This window comes from Anguilla rostrata, chromosome 17 (assembly GCF_018555375.3).
Source record: "Anguilla rostrata isolate EN2019 chromosome 17, ASM1855537v3, whole genome shotgun sequence".
NCBI classification, from domain to species: domain Eukaryota; kingdom Metazoa; phylum Chordata; class Actinopteri; order Anguilliformes; family Anguillidae; genus Anguilla; species Anguilla rostrata.
In genome coordinates this window covers 19,469,393-19,486,023 of record NC_057949.1, presented here as the reverse complement: position 1 = coordinate 19,486,023, position 16,631 = coordinate 19,469,393, and the positions used below count along the sequence as shown (strand labels likewise).

The 16,631-nt window shown below is 42.5% G+C and overlaps 1 protein-coding gene across 2 annotated transcripts; it reads right to left on the bottom strand.

Moving 5' to 3' along the window:
- Positions 1-4,119: 4,119 nt before the first annotated feature.
- On the bottom strand, positions 4,120-9,925 carry LOC135243868 (complement C1q tumor necrosis factor-related protein 1-like). Of its 2 annotated transcripts, none has more exons than XM_064315959.1 (3): positions 9,618-9,925; positions 6,316-6,410; positions 4,120-4,773 (listed from the first exon to the last, which is right to left on the bottom strand). In XM_064315959.1, the coding sequence occupies exons 1-3, from the start codon at positions 9,770-9,772 to the stop codon at positions 4,226-4,228; spliced, it is 798 nt and encodes a 265-aa protein (XP_064172029.1). In that variant the 5' UTR covers positions 9,773-9,925; the 3' UTR covers positions 4,120-4,225. The 2 variants fall into 2 exon arrangements, with proteins under 2 accessions (XP_064172029.1, XP_064172030.1); XM_064315960.1 differs by having other exon boundaries at positions 6,316-6,498; positions 9,618-9,752.
- Between the last annotated feature and the right edge of the window lie 6,706 nt (positions 9,926-16,631).

Here is a 16,631-nt window from a genome sequence, read left to right as displayed (position 1 = left end):
AGGACAGAACTGGAGCGATCCTGTGGATTCAGGTCGAGGAAACAGGCAGGAACGGTCTTGTCTGTATTCACCAAAGACCTGGGTTTTCACACAGCTCAGCCACCTGGTGAACTGGAAAATTCCAGTTTTCCACTGCCATGGACCTCTGTGTGTGCTGGCTTTTCACCTGGCCAAATTTGTAATCAATTTAAGTAATTGAGGACATGCATTTATGTATTATAGTTTTCTTTATTCAGAATGCAGGTTTGCTTTTTAAGCCTTTCTTTTTCCATTTTAGAATTTTCAGTAATTATATGTCCCAATATTTAGTATTTAGGACTCCACCATGATTTTGCCTGTCAACCAACTGATCAATCAATTTATGAATTGATTAGTCAGTAAATTAAACAGGTGTGCATCAATCAATATTTCTCCTAACCAAATAAATCCAAGGGTTCCACTTTTGATAGACAAGTTAGTTTTAGTGAACGCTGAACTCACCTATGTTTGTGAAGCAAAATAGTAATTTTTGATTTTGTTGATCTAGTTAAAAAAAATATTGATTGAATCCCGAACATACTCTCTTCTACAGACTACAGATAACAGCTGATTGGATGTTGTAAACAAAAACCCAAAAAATAATAAATTCCCTTAGACTAAGTTTGGGACTGAGTTTGTGTATAGCATAGCACTGCCTATAGTGCTTGATAAATGAACTGCATGATTCTACCACAGCCACTAATTGGAGGACTAAGATTTAACACTTCATGTGACTGTGGTGCAAAACCGTGCTGGTTAATTTAAGATCTCATAATGATTATGGTGACATTGGGGAAACCTATTTGAACTCCATGTTGTTGCGTCTGCTAAATCCTACAGAGTATTTTCAGTTTGAAACAGTGATAATGGTGTTTATAGTGTGGTTGCATTCTGAAACAATTCCCGGACTGACAGTGAAATGAGTTGAAAACCATCTTGAGGTTTATATGCTTCAGTTTATATGCTTCTGTCTTACTTTCTTTTCAGTTTACTTCAGTTTCTCCAGCCTACCAAAAAGGCAAAGCAGGTTTGCTTTTGAAATTTAGGGCAATTTTCCATGCATGACATTTATTATCTGTGCAGAGGAAATATCAAGGTTGTGAGTCTGATTCCCAGCTGGGAAATTGCTGCTGTATCCTTGAGCAGGGCACTTAACCCAAACAGCTTCACTGCAATATCCAGCAGTATAAAAGGTTTGTAAGTTTTTTTTTATTATTCATTATCTGTGTAATCACTCTGGAGGTCTGTTAACTGATATTTTTTAAATAATCTTTTTAAAGAAAAGTCCTTTGTGCTCCACCATGTGATTATTAGTATTTTTATTAATCACAGAGTCATGACTGAAATATGAAATATAGCTCCATGATTTGTTCTCCTTTTTCGAATGCTAAGTACAGTAAATGCAGGGTTCTCAACCTGGGGCCTGTATGTAAGCATGCACAGTAGGACGAGCATACCCATGCAGGGATGGCATTTTGTGAATCTGACATGACTGAAAATCACCACAGTATTTTGAAATAGGATTTTTTTGGGTTTAGTCGTTTGCTTTGGAGGAAAAAAAACAGGAAGCAGAGCTAAATTGTTCCGACACGCAAAGAGCTAAACCGTGAATTACACTTTCAGAGACACACATCTAAACCAGGCATATCAATAGGCTGCTGCACTGCCTTTGCTGGTCCTGTTTGTGTCCCTTCTACAGATGGCCAGAGTGGGTAAGTATTTCGCAGTGGCTGAAAAGCTGTAATTGGAGCTCTTTTAAGACCATGCAACGACTAAGGAGGCATTTTGGAGCTCCAGTTCCCAGCCAGACAGTAAGAGATCCTTGTCTCTGCTGGAGCTGGGTTTCTGGCATGAATAAAACAACAGATAAGAGACCTTTGCATATGAACTTGACCCTGATCTTACAGAGTCCGCACACACACACACACATACACACACACACACTACTGACAGCTCAGCTTTACCTGTCAAACCTGTCACTACCCTTATCTCTCAAATTCAAAATGAGTTTTATTGGCATGAAAAATGAAACTGTGTTGCCAAAGCAGAACAAACAAGTTTGCAAACACAAACGTAACATAAAAGTAGCATATAAACAAAGATTATATACTGTAAATAGGTGTATATAGGTGTGGATATCATATATACTCACTGTCCCTCTGGGTATGGCAGGATGACACATATTTAGATACATATTTATTGTCTCTGAATAGGAATAGCTTGTATATTGCAATGCATTTTGAAGATGTTTTTTCTAATTCTCTCGCACTCTCTCTCTCACACTCTCTGTCCTGTGTCAAATCACACTGTAACACAGGCAACTACCAGCTCCATTGTGTCTCTGTAAACTGCAAAGCTCCACACACAACACAGACACACAACCTACACAACACTGTGCCCATCCAAGAAGACACAACCCAGACACACACCATACACCACACTGTGCCCATCAAGGAAGACAGAACCCTCGAACCTTTGTGCTACATCTCAGTTCAGATGTGTGTCTTGTCTTGTGTTGTGTTCAGCTGTGCAGAGTTTCATTGTGTTGTGTTCAGCTGTGCAGAGTTTACTTGTGTTGTGTTCAGCTGTCCAGAGTTTACTTGTGCTGTGTTCAGCTGTGCAGAGTTTAATTGTGCTGTGCTGTGCAGGGTTGAATTGTGCTGTGTTCAGCTGTGCAGAGTTTGTGCTGTGCTGTGCAGGGTTGAATTGTGCTATGTTCAGCTGTGCAGAGTTTACTTGTGCTGTGTTCAGCTGTGTTGTGTTGTGCTGTGCAGGGTTGAATTGTGCTGTGTTCAGCTGTGCAGAGTTTAACTGTGCTTTGTTCAGCTGTGTAGTGGACTCCACTGCTGTCAGTCAGCTTTGTATTCACAGAACTTGAAACAGAATTTTCTTAGTGAGGCAGATTTAGGCCTGAGGCTAGTAATAAAGCTTAGGTTCAGACATGTAACCACTTTCTAGCTTTTCCACTTAATATTGCATAGGGGTGTAGTGATAATTGCACACTTATGGCAGTGATATAAACATAAACATACTTATAGCCTTAATATCTAGCATTATATTCCATTTTCCTAACTTTCTCATTAACCTGAGCACCTATTAAGATCTTTCATTATACCTTGATTTTATCAAAATCGTAACTGCAAATGAAGGGCAGATTCCTCTGTGGTTGGACTGGATTCAGGCAAAAGCTCATTCTCGCGTGATTGAGTCGAAACGCTGTGATGCTGGAGTGCCACGTAGGAGCAGGCTTAAAAAATGCAGCGTCCACAGAGATTTACTGCATTCATTTTCCTCCTTTCTCTCCTGATGTACTACTCCCTGACTGCCTGAAGTGCGTCTCCTGGCGCAAACCACTCCAAAACTATGCATCAAGCTGGAAGAGAGGCTTCACAACCGATTTGAGCAAATGGAGAAGTCTCAAATGTTTCTTTTGGTATTAATCATTCGATCGTTTATGAGCATCAGAGGCCTGATTTTTTCCTGCCGTAGGTGTTTGCAGAATTTGGCTAGGCAGTAAAAACCACTCGTCCGATGCGTGACCTCACAACTGTAACAGCATCGAGACGAAACAGAGAGCCACGCCGAGCTATACGATGTTCTGAGCATGTTACGTCCTGAGAAACTACAGGCAAGCCAAGCGTAATCCTTTGATCTCACAAGACACTTTGAACAGCATGCCCTGTGCATTCCTGTATCAAGTCTTTCACCCGCAGGAGCAGCCAACCAACCAGTCGGTCTGTCAAGAAATCACTGAGATGTACAGAGACCCACACGTCCGTTGTGTTTGGCCAGCACTGGAAGGCCAGGCAACAAGATGGCCGCCAGAAGTCATCACTTCTGTCTGAAATGTGAGCAGGGGCCAATGAACCTGGCGGCTGCAGGCAGAGGTTTTCATTTGCCTCCACAACAACGCTGTCTTACACAGGGAATTTACTCTATTTGAATCCAACTTTAATATAAGGTAACTGAGGGGAGATAATGTGTTTCCCTGAGGCCAGTACGAAGATTCAGGCAGTTTTCAAGTTGAGGGAACAAAGTTAGAGTATGCCGCCACCCCCTCACCCCCCTAATTTTCATAATGGTCTATGGCAGTAGTGATTGGCTAAAGAGTCCATGCACCTAGTTCTCAAAGCCTTGACTGACTGCTCATACCTGCAGACACTGTGGCCCTCCAGGGCTTTGAGTTTAACACCCTTGGTCTAGGGGTTCATTCCAGACTGGGCTTGATGATGTAGCCATTGAAGGTGATGTAGACGTCCACGTCGTCACTGTACACGGCGTTCTCCCGCTCGCGCTTGTACAGGCGCACCCACACCTCGTCGTTCTGCTCCAGGGACAGCATGATGCTCTGGCTCTGCATGATGCTGCGCTCGCTGGGCTGGGCGTACAGGATCACCTTCTCCTGGTCGTTGTGCATGATGTGCATGTAGGTCTCCTTGAAGTTCCAGGTGTGGATGTTGACGTTGAAGAAGTAGATCCCCGGGACGTAGCAGTAGAACTTGCCCTTGAACATGTTGAAGTGCTCGTGGAGGTTGACGAAGACCGTGTCGAAGACCAGGGCCTGGTAGTAGTCTACACTGTGCAGTGCCTTCCTTCGGCCCACAGAGAAAGCAGCATGCTGAGTTTTGCAGGCATCTCCTGGGGCACCAGCTTGGCCTTTGGTTCCTTTAGGACCCATAGGCCCCCGTGATCCTGGCGGCCCTTCTGCTCCCGCCTTCCCGGGCGTCCCCTTATCGCCACGGTCACCCTTATCCCCTGTGAGGTAAAAGGCACAACGAAGCCAGGGCACAGGTAAATTACACAGAACAGACCATACCGACTCCAGAAATTCACAACTAAATCTCACGCACTTGCTCATGTGAGTGTAAAGATGAAGTCATATGTTCAGTAAAAATACCACTTCAGGTTTCCAGCATAAGTAAATGTGAGTATTCATTCTGCAGTTTCTTGCTAAATTGCTGTTCCACATCCACACAGTGGAATAGAGTTGATGGGGAGCAGGAATTATGACTTGAGGATCGCCGGTTTGAAGCCGGTTCGACTTCACCTCACACATCTAACTGTGTATATACAAAATGTACATAATAAATATGTAAGTACAATATAAATAAATATGCACTGCAGCTTTGTCTCTCTGTAAGTGCTATATTTTCTTTATGAAATCCTTGTTTTTCCCCTCCTCGGTGTTCCACTTTAATGTTTTAACGCATGTCTCTGAGCAAGCCGCACAGTGCAGTGCGCTCCACTGCAGGTCTCTGCAGTTGTCTCATTCACAGCTCTCAGTCGCACTCTCCGCCACGTGAGCAAGTTCAGTGCCAGATTAAAGCACATCCCCCGCCAGCACCTGGGATGGAGGGTACACACATCCAGAAATGGAAGTTTTTAAAAAACAACCTCCTTTAACCAGAGGGCAAAAAAAATAAAAATGTAACAGGTGAATTATAGCACAGAAACCCTCTAGATTTAGAATCTGATGGCAGCTGCTAGAATGTGTCGCAGGGCCTCTATGACAATTTTGTGGAGGCATAGATCAAACAATAAAGCAATGCCATATGTCCTGTATTTGACTCTTTTAGGCTTGGGCTTAGTAATTAAGCCCATATGAAGCCAGCTTGGTCACATTCATCGTATTTAACCCTTAAGAACCACAAATACTTTTGCGTAACATAAGCTGCAAATAAGACCTACAGTTGTAATGTTTAATAACTCTATATATATATATATATATATAATATATAATCTATCATGAAATGCATTACGTATTTTATGACCAACTCAAATGCAATAGACCTATTATTGATATTGCACTGGTATGTGCAGTTCAATTATAAAGATGTAGCATAGTGGTTGGAGAACTAAGCTTTGTAACTCGAAAGTTGCAGATTTGGTTCCCAGCGGGAGCAGAGTCATTGTACCCTTGAGCATGATACTGAATTCATGCAGCAAAGTATACAGTTGCATAAATGGATTGTATGTAAAAGGATAAAAGCTGTGTTAGTCACTCTGGAGTGCCTGTGCAATATAAGTCAATCTATATAAGTAAGGTGCGGTAAAGTGAAGGCTTTGTGGCAGGTTACCGTGACAACACTGTCTGACTACGCAACCCTCAGATTAAAAATAGCAACACTGCCCTTGGCTAGGGACGATTTCCCTGTAGCTGACCCTAGCTAGCTGTTTTTGGAGTGAGAGGCCTGTGTTCAAATCTCACTTTAGGCATAAGGAAATCTTAAATTTAGGAATCAAGTGGCATTAAAGAAAACTGAAAAAGGCACTTAGTTCATTCCGGAGCAGGAATACCTTTGAGGATCGTCATGTTAATGTATGTGCGAATCTCCGGCATCTGGTTTCGGGCAGGGGCGCCCTCCAGATGGTCACAGCAGCGGCGGCATGTCCTGGGAGGGGTACCAAAAGGGGGCGGGACAGAAGTCACCAGGGGGAGGAGCAGAAGAACAGGCAGCCACGCCTCAAACATAGCTGCACCTGGGGAGGTTGACAAAATCACAAGTAAAATCACAGGTGCAGTAGGCTACCTACGTTTGAGTGTCATAGCACAGAGATTGTTTTTCACTGAAATAAGTCTTATAATTATTAAGTACACTCACTGGCCACTTCATTAGGTACAACTGTTCAGCTGCTCATTAACGCAAATATCTAATCAGCCAATCACGTGGGAGCAACTCAATGCATTTAGGCATGTGGACATGGTCAAGACGATCTGCTGAAGTTGAAACCAAGCATGGGGAAGAAAGGTGATTTAAGTGACTTTGAACGTGGCATGGTTGTTAGTGCCAGATGGGCCGGTTTGAGTATTTCAGAAACTGCTGACCTACTGAGATTTTCATGCACAACCATCTCATCACAGAGAATGGTCCGAAAAAGAGAAAATATCCAGTGAGCGGCAGTTCTCTGGGCGAAAATGCCTTGTTGATGGCAGAGGTCAGAGGAGAATGGCCAGACTGGTTCGAGCTGATAGATAGGCAACAGTAACTCAAATAACCACTCGTTACAACCGAGGTATGCAGAAGAGCATCTCTGAACGCACAACACGCCAAACCTTCAAGCAGATGGGCTACAGCAGCAGAAGACCACACCCGGTACTAGCAAGTACCTAATGAAGTGGCTGGTGAGTGTATATCACTGCAGTATATGAACTAATTAAATATGAATTAATTAGAAATTAATTTTAATTTCTGATCAAAACAGCTACTCCCTGATGACTCCCTCTGGCCATTTATTGAATATTTGCATACTCCATTTTAGTGCACAGCTTTCAATTGTTCTATTTCAAATCCCACTACTTACGTTGTCATTGTATGCATGTGATAATTAATAATGAATGTTTATGAGCGAACACGTGTTTGTTGCTAGTCTGCGGCAATGGCAGATATGAAGAATCCTAGATATAGTGAAGCAAAAAGACAACCGACAGGGCTCGTCCAATACCTAGAGTCAACATTGGAATTACTTTTCTTCGGTGGCGACAGCTAAGTTCGCCAAGGGGATGAAAAGTAAAGCAGAGTTGGCCTGTTTTCTGTTGGACCTGTAAGTAACAGCTAGTTACGTTACGCAGCTAGATGCCCGAGGTTGGGTAGCTTTTTCAATGGAATACTATCCTTCTAGCAAGATTACTGTTTATAGTTGCAACTTGGTTATTCACTTATTCATTCGGGGTCCAAGCAGCGAAGCTGGTGGAACCCTATTGTATCTGTTAGGATTATTATTATTATTATTATTATTATTATTATTATTATTATTATTATTATTATTAGGGTCCAAGCAGCGAAGCTGGTGGAACCCTATTGTATCTGTTAGGATTATTAGGGGTCCAAGCAGCGAAGCTGGTGGAACCCTATTGTATCTGTTAGGATTATTATTATGGGTCCAAGCAGCGAAGCTGGTGGAACCCTATTGTATCTGTTAGGATTATTATTATTATTATTATTTTTCTCTGCTAAAAGTGTCTGAGGCTCAGCAACCATAAGTCCTATAGCAACCAAATTTGGTAGATGGGTTCTTATGGCCCCCCACTACTCAGGCACTAAAAATCACCTATGTTGGCCAGATGGTGGTGCTATAACAAAGGGTCAGGCTTAAAAGGCCATAGCTCCCACACCATAAGTCAGATCAACATACAACTTCATCGACCTATGCATCTGAACATGCTCTACAACTTTGCTGTTGGGACCACCTATGTCTGCCATATTGTTTGCCCGCCATTTGGGCTTTTTTAGCAACAAGATAAACCCGACAATAGCCCCAAAATATGCCAATACGGCAGTGAAAACGCTGCTCACTGAGTAACGAAATAAACGAGACAAAGTTTTAAAAAATGATACCATGAGGTCAATGAGGTCAACCCTTGTGGACATTACGTTTCTGATCTATTAAGGTAATTTCAGTATCGTTAGGTACCGAGTATTGAATCAGTATCGTTTCAGTATCGGGAATCGTGATAATAAACCTTGTATCGGTATCAAAGTCAAAATTTTGGTATCGTGACAACACTAGTGTGACGCCTTTTTTAGTTGCCGCACGGAAGCGCTGCAGCTCTACATACACGCCGGGCCATCTAACGTGTAACGGCATGCCATCTAAGTGTTATGACATAGTAAAGGCCTTTACGGCAAGCGGCCAGGACACATCCATGGTGATGCAACTAAGTCATCCGACAGCGTCTCTTAGCACAAAATTGGCCATAAATCATCAATATTTTATACAAGCATCATGATATTCAGTAGATATGTGGGGTGAAGGTATATGATCATGAGGGCAAAACAATTTTAAAATCGCTCAATAGGGGGCGCGATAGTGCCAATACTTGGACCCCTCCCAACGCCGCTTGCGGCTTTAATTATTATTATTTTAGTCAGGGGAAATAAATTACATACAGAATGCATGCTATCTAGCTAACGTTACGTGTAGCCAACTTCACTAGCAAAGTTAACAACTAACAACTTTGAAAAGGCTACTCATAAATTCGTGGAAAAACTTCACTTTTCAAGAAAATGACAGATTCGCTGACCACCAACAGGCCCATAACATTTCTTAATTGGCCTGTGTAATTTCATAGCGGATTTATAGCATGCCAGATGATCGTAACCTACTTAAGAGGCAGTGAGAGTTTCCACACTTGGAGAGTTACGCATCATACCTGCGCAAGTCATTGCCAAGAAAAAAACGTGCATTTTCTAGCATTTTGAATGAAATTTAAATAGCCTACTTTCTTATATAGTCTAATCAATGTTTGATTATTGTTCATACATAACCCTTCTGGACCATACGTTGAATGATTACAGAGCTTTTTTGAGATCCTGTTTAATTCCTTCCCACGAATGCAGGGTAAATGTTTCAGCGTGAGATGAAAGATCTGATCATCATAATTCAAAATTGGTACATAGTTAAGCCACAAGTTTATCCCGCCGTTGGTAAAGGCTATGAAACTTGCCAAAATGCATTCGGTAGAATTAGAAAAGATAAAGCGTTAATGAATATTATGAAAAAATTCACGCAAAATTGACGGGTTGCTAGTGGGGTGAAGGAGTGACGTGTCCAACTGATAATCGAGCGAAAACATGCACGTCGTGGCTGAGTCAACTCACCTCTGTCTCCTCGCTTTCTCAGCAACTGCCGCTGTGTCGATCAGCAGCTGGGAAGAGATGGGAAAAAGGAAAAGCTCTCTCTCTCTCGCTCTCTCTCTCACACGCGCGCACACACACACTCCACCCCACTGGAAGCACTTCAACGCTGAATACATTCAAATGCGCTCTTAATCTTGAAAACAAAATAAAACGAATCTCTCTACATTTCCAAAAAGTCAACATTAGTCCAACATTTAATTGTGACATCACTTATATGCGTATTAAGGATATGATGAGTCCAGGTTTCCGAAAGTCTGTTTGCCTAATGACGGTGCAATAATTTCAGATGATATGCTCCAGGCTATGCTAGAAATTAAGCATTTCCAAAGCAGGTGCTTGCAAAAGAAGGACATGAATTTTTACAAACTATGGGTCACCTTTCTGTTGATTATCTGATTCATCACTGTTTTACCTTTGGGGGATTTATTTATTTATTTATTTATTTATTTATTTATTTATTTATTTATTTATTTATGTATTTATATTCATTCATTGTGACACAGGTGTTGGAATGGATGTAAGTCATTAGAGGTCTGACAGCTGCCCTTAAATTCTTCCTCTGTTGGTTCATTTTTCACCCTGTCCTCCTTTCCCTCTCTATCTCTATCTGTCTTTTTTCTCTCTCAGTTTGTCCTTCCCTGTTTTTTTCATCCAATCATATCCCCGTATCCTTCTGTGGCATGAGAAATCTTCAGAGTTAAGCCTTCCCTTTATCCCCCCCCCCCCTTCATCCCCCTTTTCTCACATTCTCAGTCTCTACTACCTCTCTACTACGGCGATAGCGGTGTCCCCAGACGGCATTGCCTTTGCGTATTGGTTTCTGGGACGAGGGCAGGATTTACGGCGCAGAAGGGCGTCGTAAACAGAGCGGGTTGTAACCAGACCTCCAGCGCCCCGAGAGGTTGGGCCGGCGCACCTGCGCTGTCCCCCCACGAGCTCACACCCGCAGAGGGCAGGTTAAATGTCACGGCTGCCCGTGGGGGCCGCCACCACGCACACCTGCGCCCGAGGCGGACCGCATGGAGTCTCTCCTTTTAGTTTTCCAGCCACTCCCCTCCCTCGCTTCCTGCAACTACACCCAGCAACTGCACCTAAAGGACAGACTGTGAACCCACTGGCATGTAAGTTGATTATCCTTATTTACATTTCAGTTTCGCAGTGGAGCATATATGAATTTCATGGAGGGTTACCATAAAATCTAATTTTAAAATGGCAAACCACGGCAAGACCTTTGGCGAATTTCATTAGTCGGCCAACTCTCGAGCCAAATGCGATGGCTCCTGGGTTGGTAGGGGTTTGATCCTGACCATTGCCCTTTCTCAGCTGTGGACCCTTCTCTGTCTGTTACCCTTTCAAACTTCTATCTGTCTGAATAAAGCAAAAAAATGCAAAAAAATGTCACAAACCATTGCCTGCCACTGTGAATGACAGAATATTCACGTTTCATAAATCCACCCAATGTAAGGCAGGAGAAACAATCAGTCATACATTAAATATGGTATGACTGCAAAAGAAAAAAATGGATGAAAAAATTCATTTATGAACATATGATGGTGTCCCGGTTATCGGGGGTGGATTTAATGTAAAGTTTTGTTGAAGACCCACTGATTCCATTATACTTACTCACCTGTGAATTACATTTGTGTCCCCTGATTTGACAGCATTAGTCTGCTGCTCGGTTGTACCTCATCTCCAGTGAAAAAGCAGGAATTTTTTTTTATCTAAGAGGGAGCCAGACCCACATAGGAGGGTGAGAGGAGGATCATGTGGCTGGGAGGGAGGCCATGAAAGTGCAAAAAAGCAGAAAATACTACACACAGAAAATGGGGGGAGAGAGAGAGAGAGAGCTAGAGAGAGGTGTTTTTTAACCTGTTTCTGTTACATGTTCCTATTACCAGTTTTATCTCTATTACTTTTGTTACAATTTAATTGTGATGATAATTTTTTGTTGTTGTTAATGTTCTTATTGGTATTAGTAGTCATGGTTTTCTCTAACACTTTACTTTTACCATATGCCATAAAGCCTATAGAATGCAGTTGTAGAACTAGCCTGTAGAACACTGTTGTATGTATAACTGTTGTCATAATCAGTCATAGTAGCATATTACTGCTTAAGACAAATGTTGTAACATTGTCATAAAGTGCAGTGTGCAGTGATCCTGAGTCTGATATTCTGGATCTGTTTCCTGTTGTTATTGTTCGTCATTCTTTTTTTGACACTGTCTAACTGTTTTGTTGTTATTCGGTTAAATATGTAAGCTTTGAACATTGAATTATATAGAACTTTTCCAGATGCTCAAAGTGCTTTCCAGTGATGAGAGGGAAACTCACCTCAAACACTACCAATGTGTAGCACCCACCTGGGTGATGCACTGCAGCCATTTTGTGCCAGAATGTTCACCACACATCAGCTGAGTTGGAGAGGGAGAGAACAATTTTTAGATCAATTAAATCAATCAGCCAATTAAATTGTAAGCTTTATCAATATGCATTTGATATATCATGCTAATGAAACATTTAAATGAAATGAGGGAGTACTTTTGCCACAGAAACAGAAACAGGGGCTGCACACCATGGAGCCCGAGAGAGGCACTGAAGGACAGTGTCTTATATCACTGTGTTTTCTTTTAAAAGAGTTAAGATGTTCCTCTGATGTCAAGATGCTGAACATTTTTAATTAAATCAAATGCATGCCTTAAACTCAGACAGCTGCCACCCAGAGGCAAGACTGTACTGTATGGGCTGACAGTGCTTTTAATTTACCTCAGAATGCCACTCAGCACCTAAATCTCTTACTGAATATCATTACTGAGTGCCAAACGTGCACACTCACACTCAGAGACGCAGACACGCACATACACACGCACACACGTGTGCATACCTGTGTATGCATGCATGTATACACAAGTTTAATTTTAATTTCCTTATAATCTTTTATAAAAATCTGAGACTGAGACCTTACATAACAATGAGCTTTACTTTTTTGTTTCTGTAAACAGCAGCACTCCCCTTTAAGCTTCCATTTGGAAAAAAATGCAGCCAGCAAATGCTTTCAAAGTTCAATAGCTCCCAGATAATAGGGCCTAGGACCATCAAACCACTGCTAGAGTGTTCACAGACAGCGGCCCCGAGACGCAGAGCCTATGCTTCGGGCGTTACCTCTCCGCGCGATTTTACACGAATATTTCGAATACCCCCCCCCCGCCCTGCTCCCGAGTTAGTTGGATCGAAACGTGTGTCCCTCAAACGTGTGACCGTTGACTGGTTCTGTGTGAAATCATGGCATGTGCTTCTATAAGGTCTTAATTGAGGACCTATCCTAGAGCTGGCTTGGGTCCACTGCACAGGAAACGGATGCTTTGAGGTCTGTGTTTCCTTTGAAGGGCTCATTTACTCTAATTGCTGCAGCCTGAGTAGCATCTGTGGCTCAAGCGTGGTCTGAGAGTGACATTCTTCTCAGATTTTGGGCAGTATTTGGGTTTAGTTCAAGTGATCTCCTACCCCAAAAAAATAACATTTTTCCTGTTTTCTTTTTTTTGTACAAAAAAGCATTCTTACAGCTGAATCTTCGATTTAGGCAATTCATGATAAATACATTTTCAAGTTTCATAACTATTCAAATGCCCACCGTAACGTAAAAAAAAAAAAAACAAGCAAAAAAGTATCCAAAGATATGCTGTATACCTATGCGATAAATATATGTATATGAAAACAATGATATGGCACAATATGGCTCAGGTGTATTAATATGGTTATAATATGAAACCATAGTACCTCAGAGGGACTGAGGACATGCTGTTATTTGCAGAGAAGCAGTACTTGTTGCTAGAGGGGGAATGTGCTTGCACATTTATGTGCACGTGTAACGTGCACACGTCTGGATCATGTTACCCTTTCTTTGGTCTGGGTTTGAGCTCAGTTTCTTACGTAATTGCGCCTGCATGCATGCACTGTTCTCCCCACAGTTAAAGGCTCATTGACCCACTTTTTAAAAACAATATGTTATCTCGGTGGAAGTTCTTCCACCCTCTATCTCTCTCTCTCTCTCTCTCTCTCTCTCTCTGTCTGTCTCTCTCTTATCTTATTCTCTCTCTTCCTCTCTGTGTTTGAAATATCAAGAACATCCTGTGGGATCTCCTCTTGCCCCTCAATCGGTACCCTCAGGACAGAACTCCTAAACATGTAGGTCTGTTGGTCGGGTCAGTTGCATGCTGTTGCTTTTTGTGAGAGTTAGAAACCCTCTTCCTGGTCCATGCACACTTCCACTGGTCTCTCCTTTAAAGGGTTTACAAAGTCTTGCTCTCCCATCGAAAACAGGTGGTTGAAAGTGCACTCCAGTCCACTTTGAGCTTCGGTGTCTTGCTTGTGTTTTTTAGAAGTGTGGGGCTGTGGAAGACCAGGGCTTCAGATGGCTAGCCAGTCAGCAATGAGCAGCAGCAATGGCCACTTCCTTCTGCGTTCCAGAAGAACAAGAGAGAAGAAAATCATAAAAATTGTGGGAAACTGTTCTGCAATGTCAGTACAGGAATAAAGATGTGTCCTGTTTCACTAGCTACCCACTGCACAGGACAACTAATGTGGCTAACAACCAAAACTGCCACTACCGTTAAAATTCTGGCTGCTTAAGTCTGAAGTTGCCTATCACAATTACTGTAGCAATGACAGGAGAAGTGCTTTCTGCACCTCTCTAACCTTAATATTATGAATATGATGATGATGATGATGATTATTATTATTGTTGTTGTTGTTATGATTTATTTATGTTCATTTCAGTGAAAAACTCAGTTTGGTGATCAAAACAAGAAGAGAATTGAGGCACTGCTTCCTGTGTGAGTTCTCGGGTAAAACACTCCATGGTCTGGGTTTATTAATGTTAGTAGAATGGCAGTTTAAAGTGAAGGCCAATGCCTGCATTGTAGGTCAGCAGATTGGGACAGGGGGCCCCTTTTCACCAAGAGTCATCCGAGACGTACAGGAGGGAAGCCACCATTAAAAACCATGTTCAAATGTAAGGACTGGAACATTCTGGAACATTGCTGAAGCAGAACTACACGCCCTGGAAGCAGTGTGAATGAGAGTCTTATTGCTGGTCTGGTTGTTCACAGGATGTGTCATGGAGGAAAAGGTTGTTAACATAGTCGTCCAGTACAATCAAACAAGGAGGGCTGTTTAGCTGTGGTTAAAAGCTGGACAGTGGAGCTATAATCCTTTTAGTGCCATCTGGTGGTCAAAGGAAGGTACTCTTTTCTAACTTCTAAGCTGCTGGTAGGTCATTTGGTTGGTCTCTGAGTTGGTGTCAGAGTGAAAGGTATTGCATACTGAAAAATAAATTCTCCAAAATATGAGGTGGCTCTGTATCAGGCTCAGGGTACATGAACTCAGAGTATCAACACGCATGCACACACACACACACACACACACACACACACACACACACACAAGTGATTCTCCTGACTAATGGGTTTTTATCTTTCTTTTAAACAGTATGCAATTATCTTCTGGGCCTTAACATTTCTTATCCCTTAAATTCAAAGATTCTTCACTTCCTCAGGAGTCTGTGTTTATTCTCACTTTGTTTTGTGCCTCTTGTTCACACTACTCCCCCCCCCCCCAACCCCCCCCCCCCCTTTTCCTACCACCCCCCTCGCTGTGGTCTGCAGCTGGAGCTTTTTTTAACGTTTGTACACCAGCTATGCACTGTGCGGTGTTCTTTTCCGCCCCGAAGCGGACTCTGACCTTTAAGCCAGAGCTGCCTTGCCATTCGCTCTGAGCCTCAGCAGAAAGATTACCGTTAGGCGTCCTGGAGGGCAAGAAAGAAACAGGGTCGTCGAGGTGACAGATTGCGCTGCAAGTGTGATGGCGCGAATGCAGGCGCGACGGGGTTGTGAAACACATTTCCTTTTTATTTCTTTGTTGTTGTTGTTGTTGTTGTCATTTTGCATAATGTGCCCCAGAATGAAGTTCACCTATGTCAGCACTTCTGAGGACCCTCTATAAGTGCAAATGCCACCGTAGGTTTTGGGGCTCTGTATTCAAACCCATGTGGCCCTCTACTCCATCCGTGCCTGTGAAAGGGTCTGTGTCCTATTGTGAAGGATAAAGTTTCTCTTGCTTGTGCGATGCTGTTTCTCTCCTCTTACTGAAATAATATTCTGTCATCTGGCCAGATTTGGTATGAGATAATTTTTTAGCAGGGCTTTCATTGGTCAAAATATTTTTGCGATTGAGTCTCACAAATATGTGACTCATTTAACAATCACACCTCCCCCCCCCCTTCCCCCAATAAAGACGAAGCAATCCATATGACTTCTGAATATTTGTATATTTGCAACTGAAACTCACAGACTGGTCTGGTGGGCCAGACTGGTTTGGCTGAAGAACCTATCCATCCATATTAATTCAATTTGTTTCACAGAATAATAAGAAGCAGTCTCATCTGAAATTAAACTAAAGACCATACACAACGTGTGCATGTGTGTGCGTCTGTGTACGCATGCCCACACATGCACACACACACACACACATATTTAATTGTTCAGATCCCAGACAACAGTTAATGTTCATTTTTTGTTTTGAAGTGTAAATCATGGAGAGGCTAGAAAAGTACAGATGGCTTTACTAAATTAAGTTTGATATGCATGTTCCTACTTTACACGTGGCACATGCACCACTATGTTTGTGCGGTGCAAGAACAGTAAAGGGTGTTGTGCACTGACACGTTTGCACTGTTGCAGTGACTGTGCTCAGGGGTCTGTATGAGCATGCATGTGGCATGGCGCAGTTAAACAGGCCACGAGTAATGAGTGCATGGGCTTGGGTGAATGGAGCAGTGCTGCTGTACCTGCTGCAAGATACTTAAGCTAAAATGTCCAGCTGTATAAATGGACCGTGTGTGAAAACATCATGTAAATGTGGGTGGTCAAATGCTGAAATGCTCATTTTAACTCTTGCGTGTTTATGGTAAATGCAGCCCCC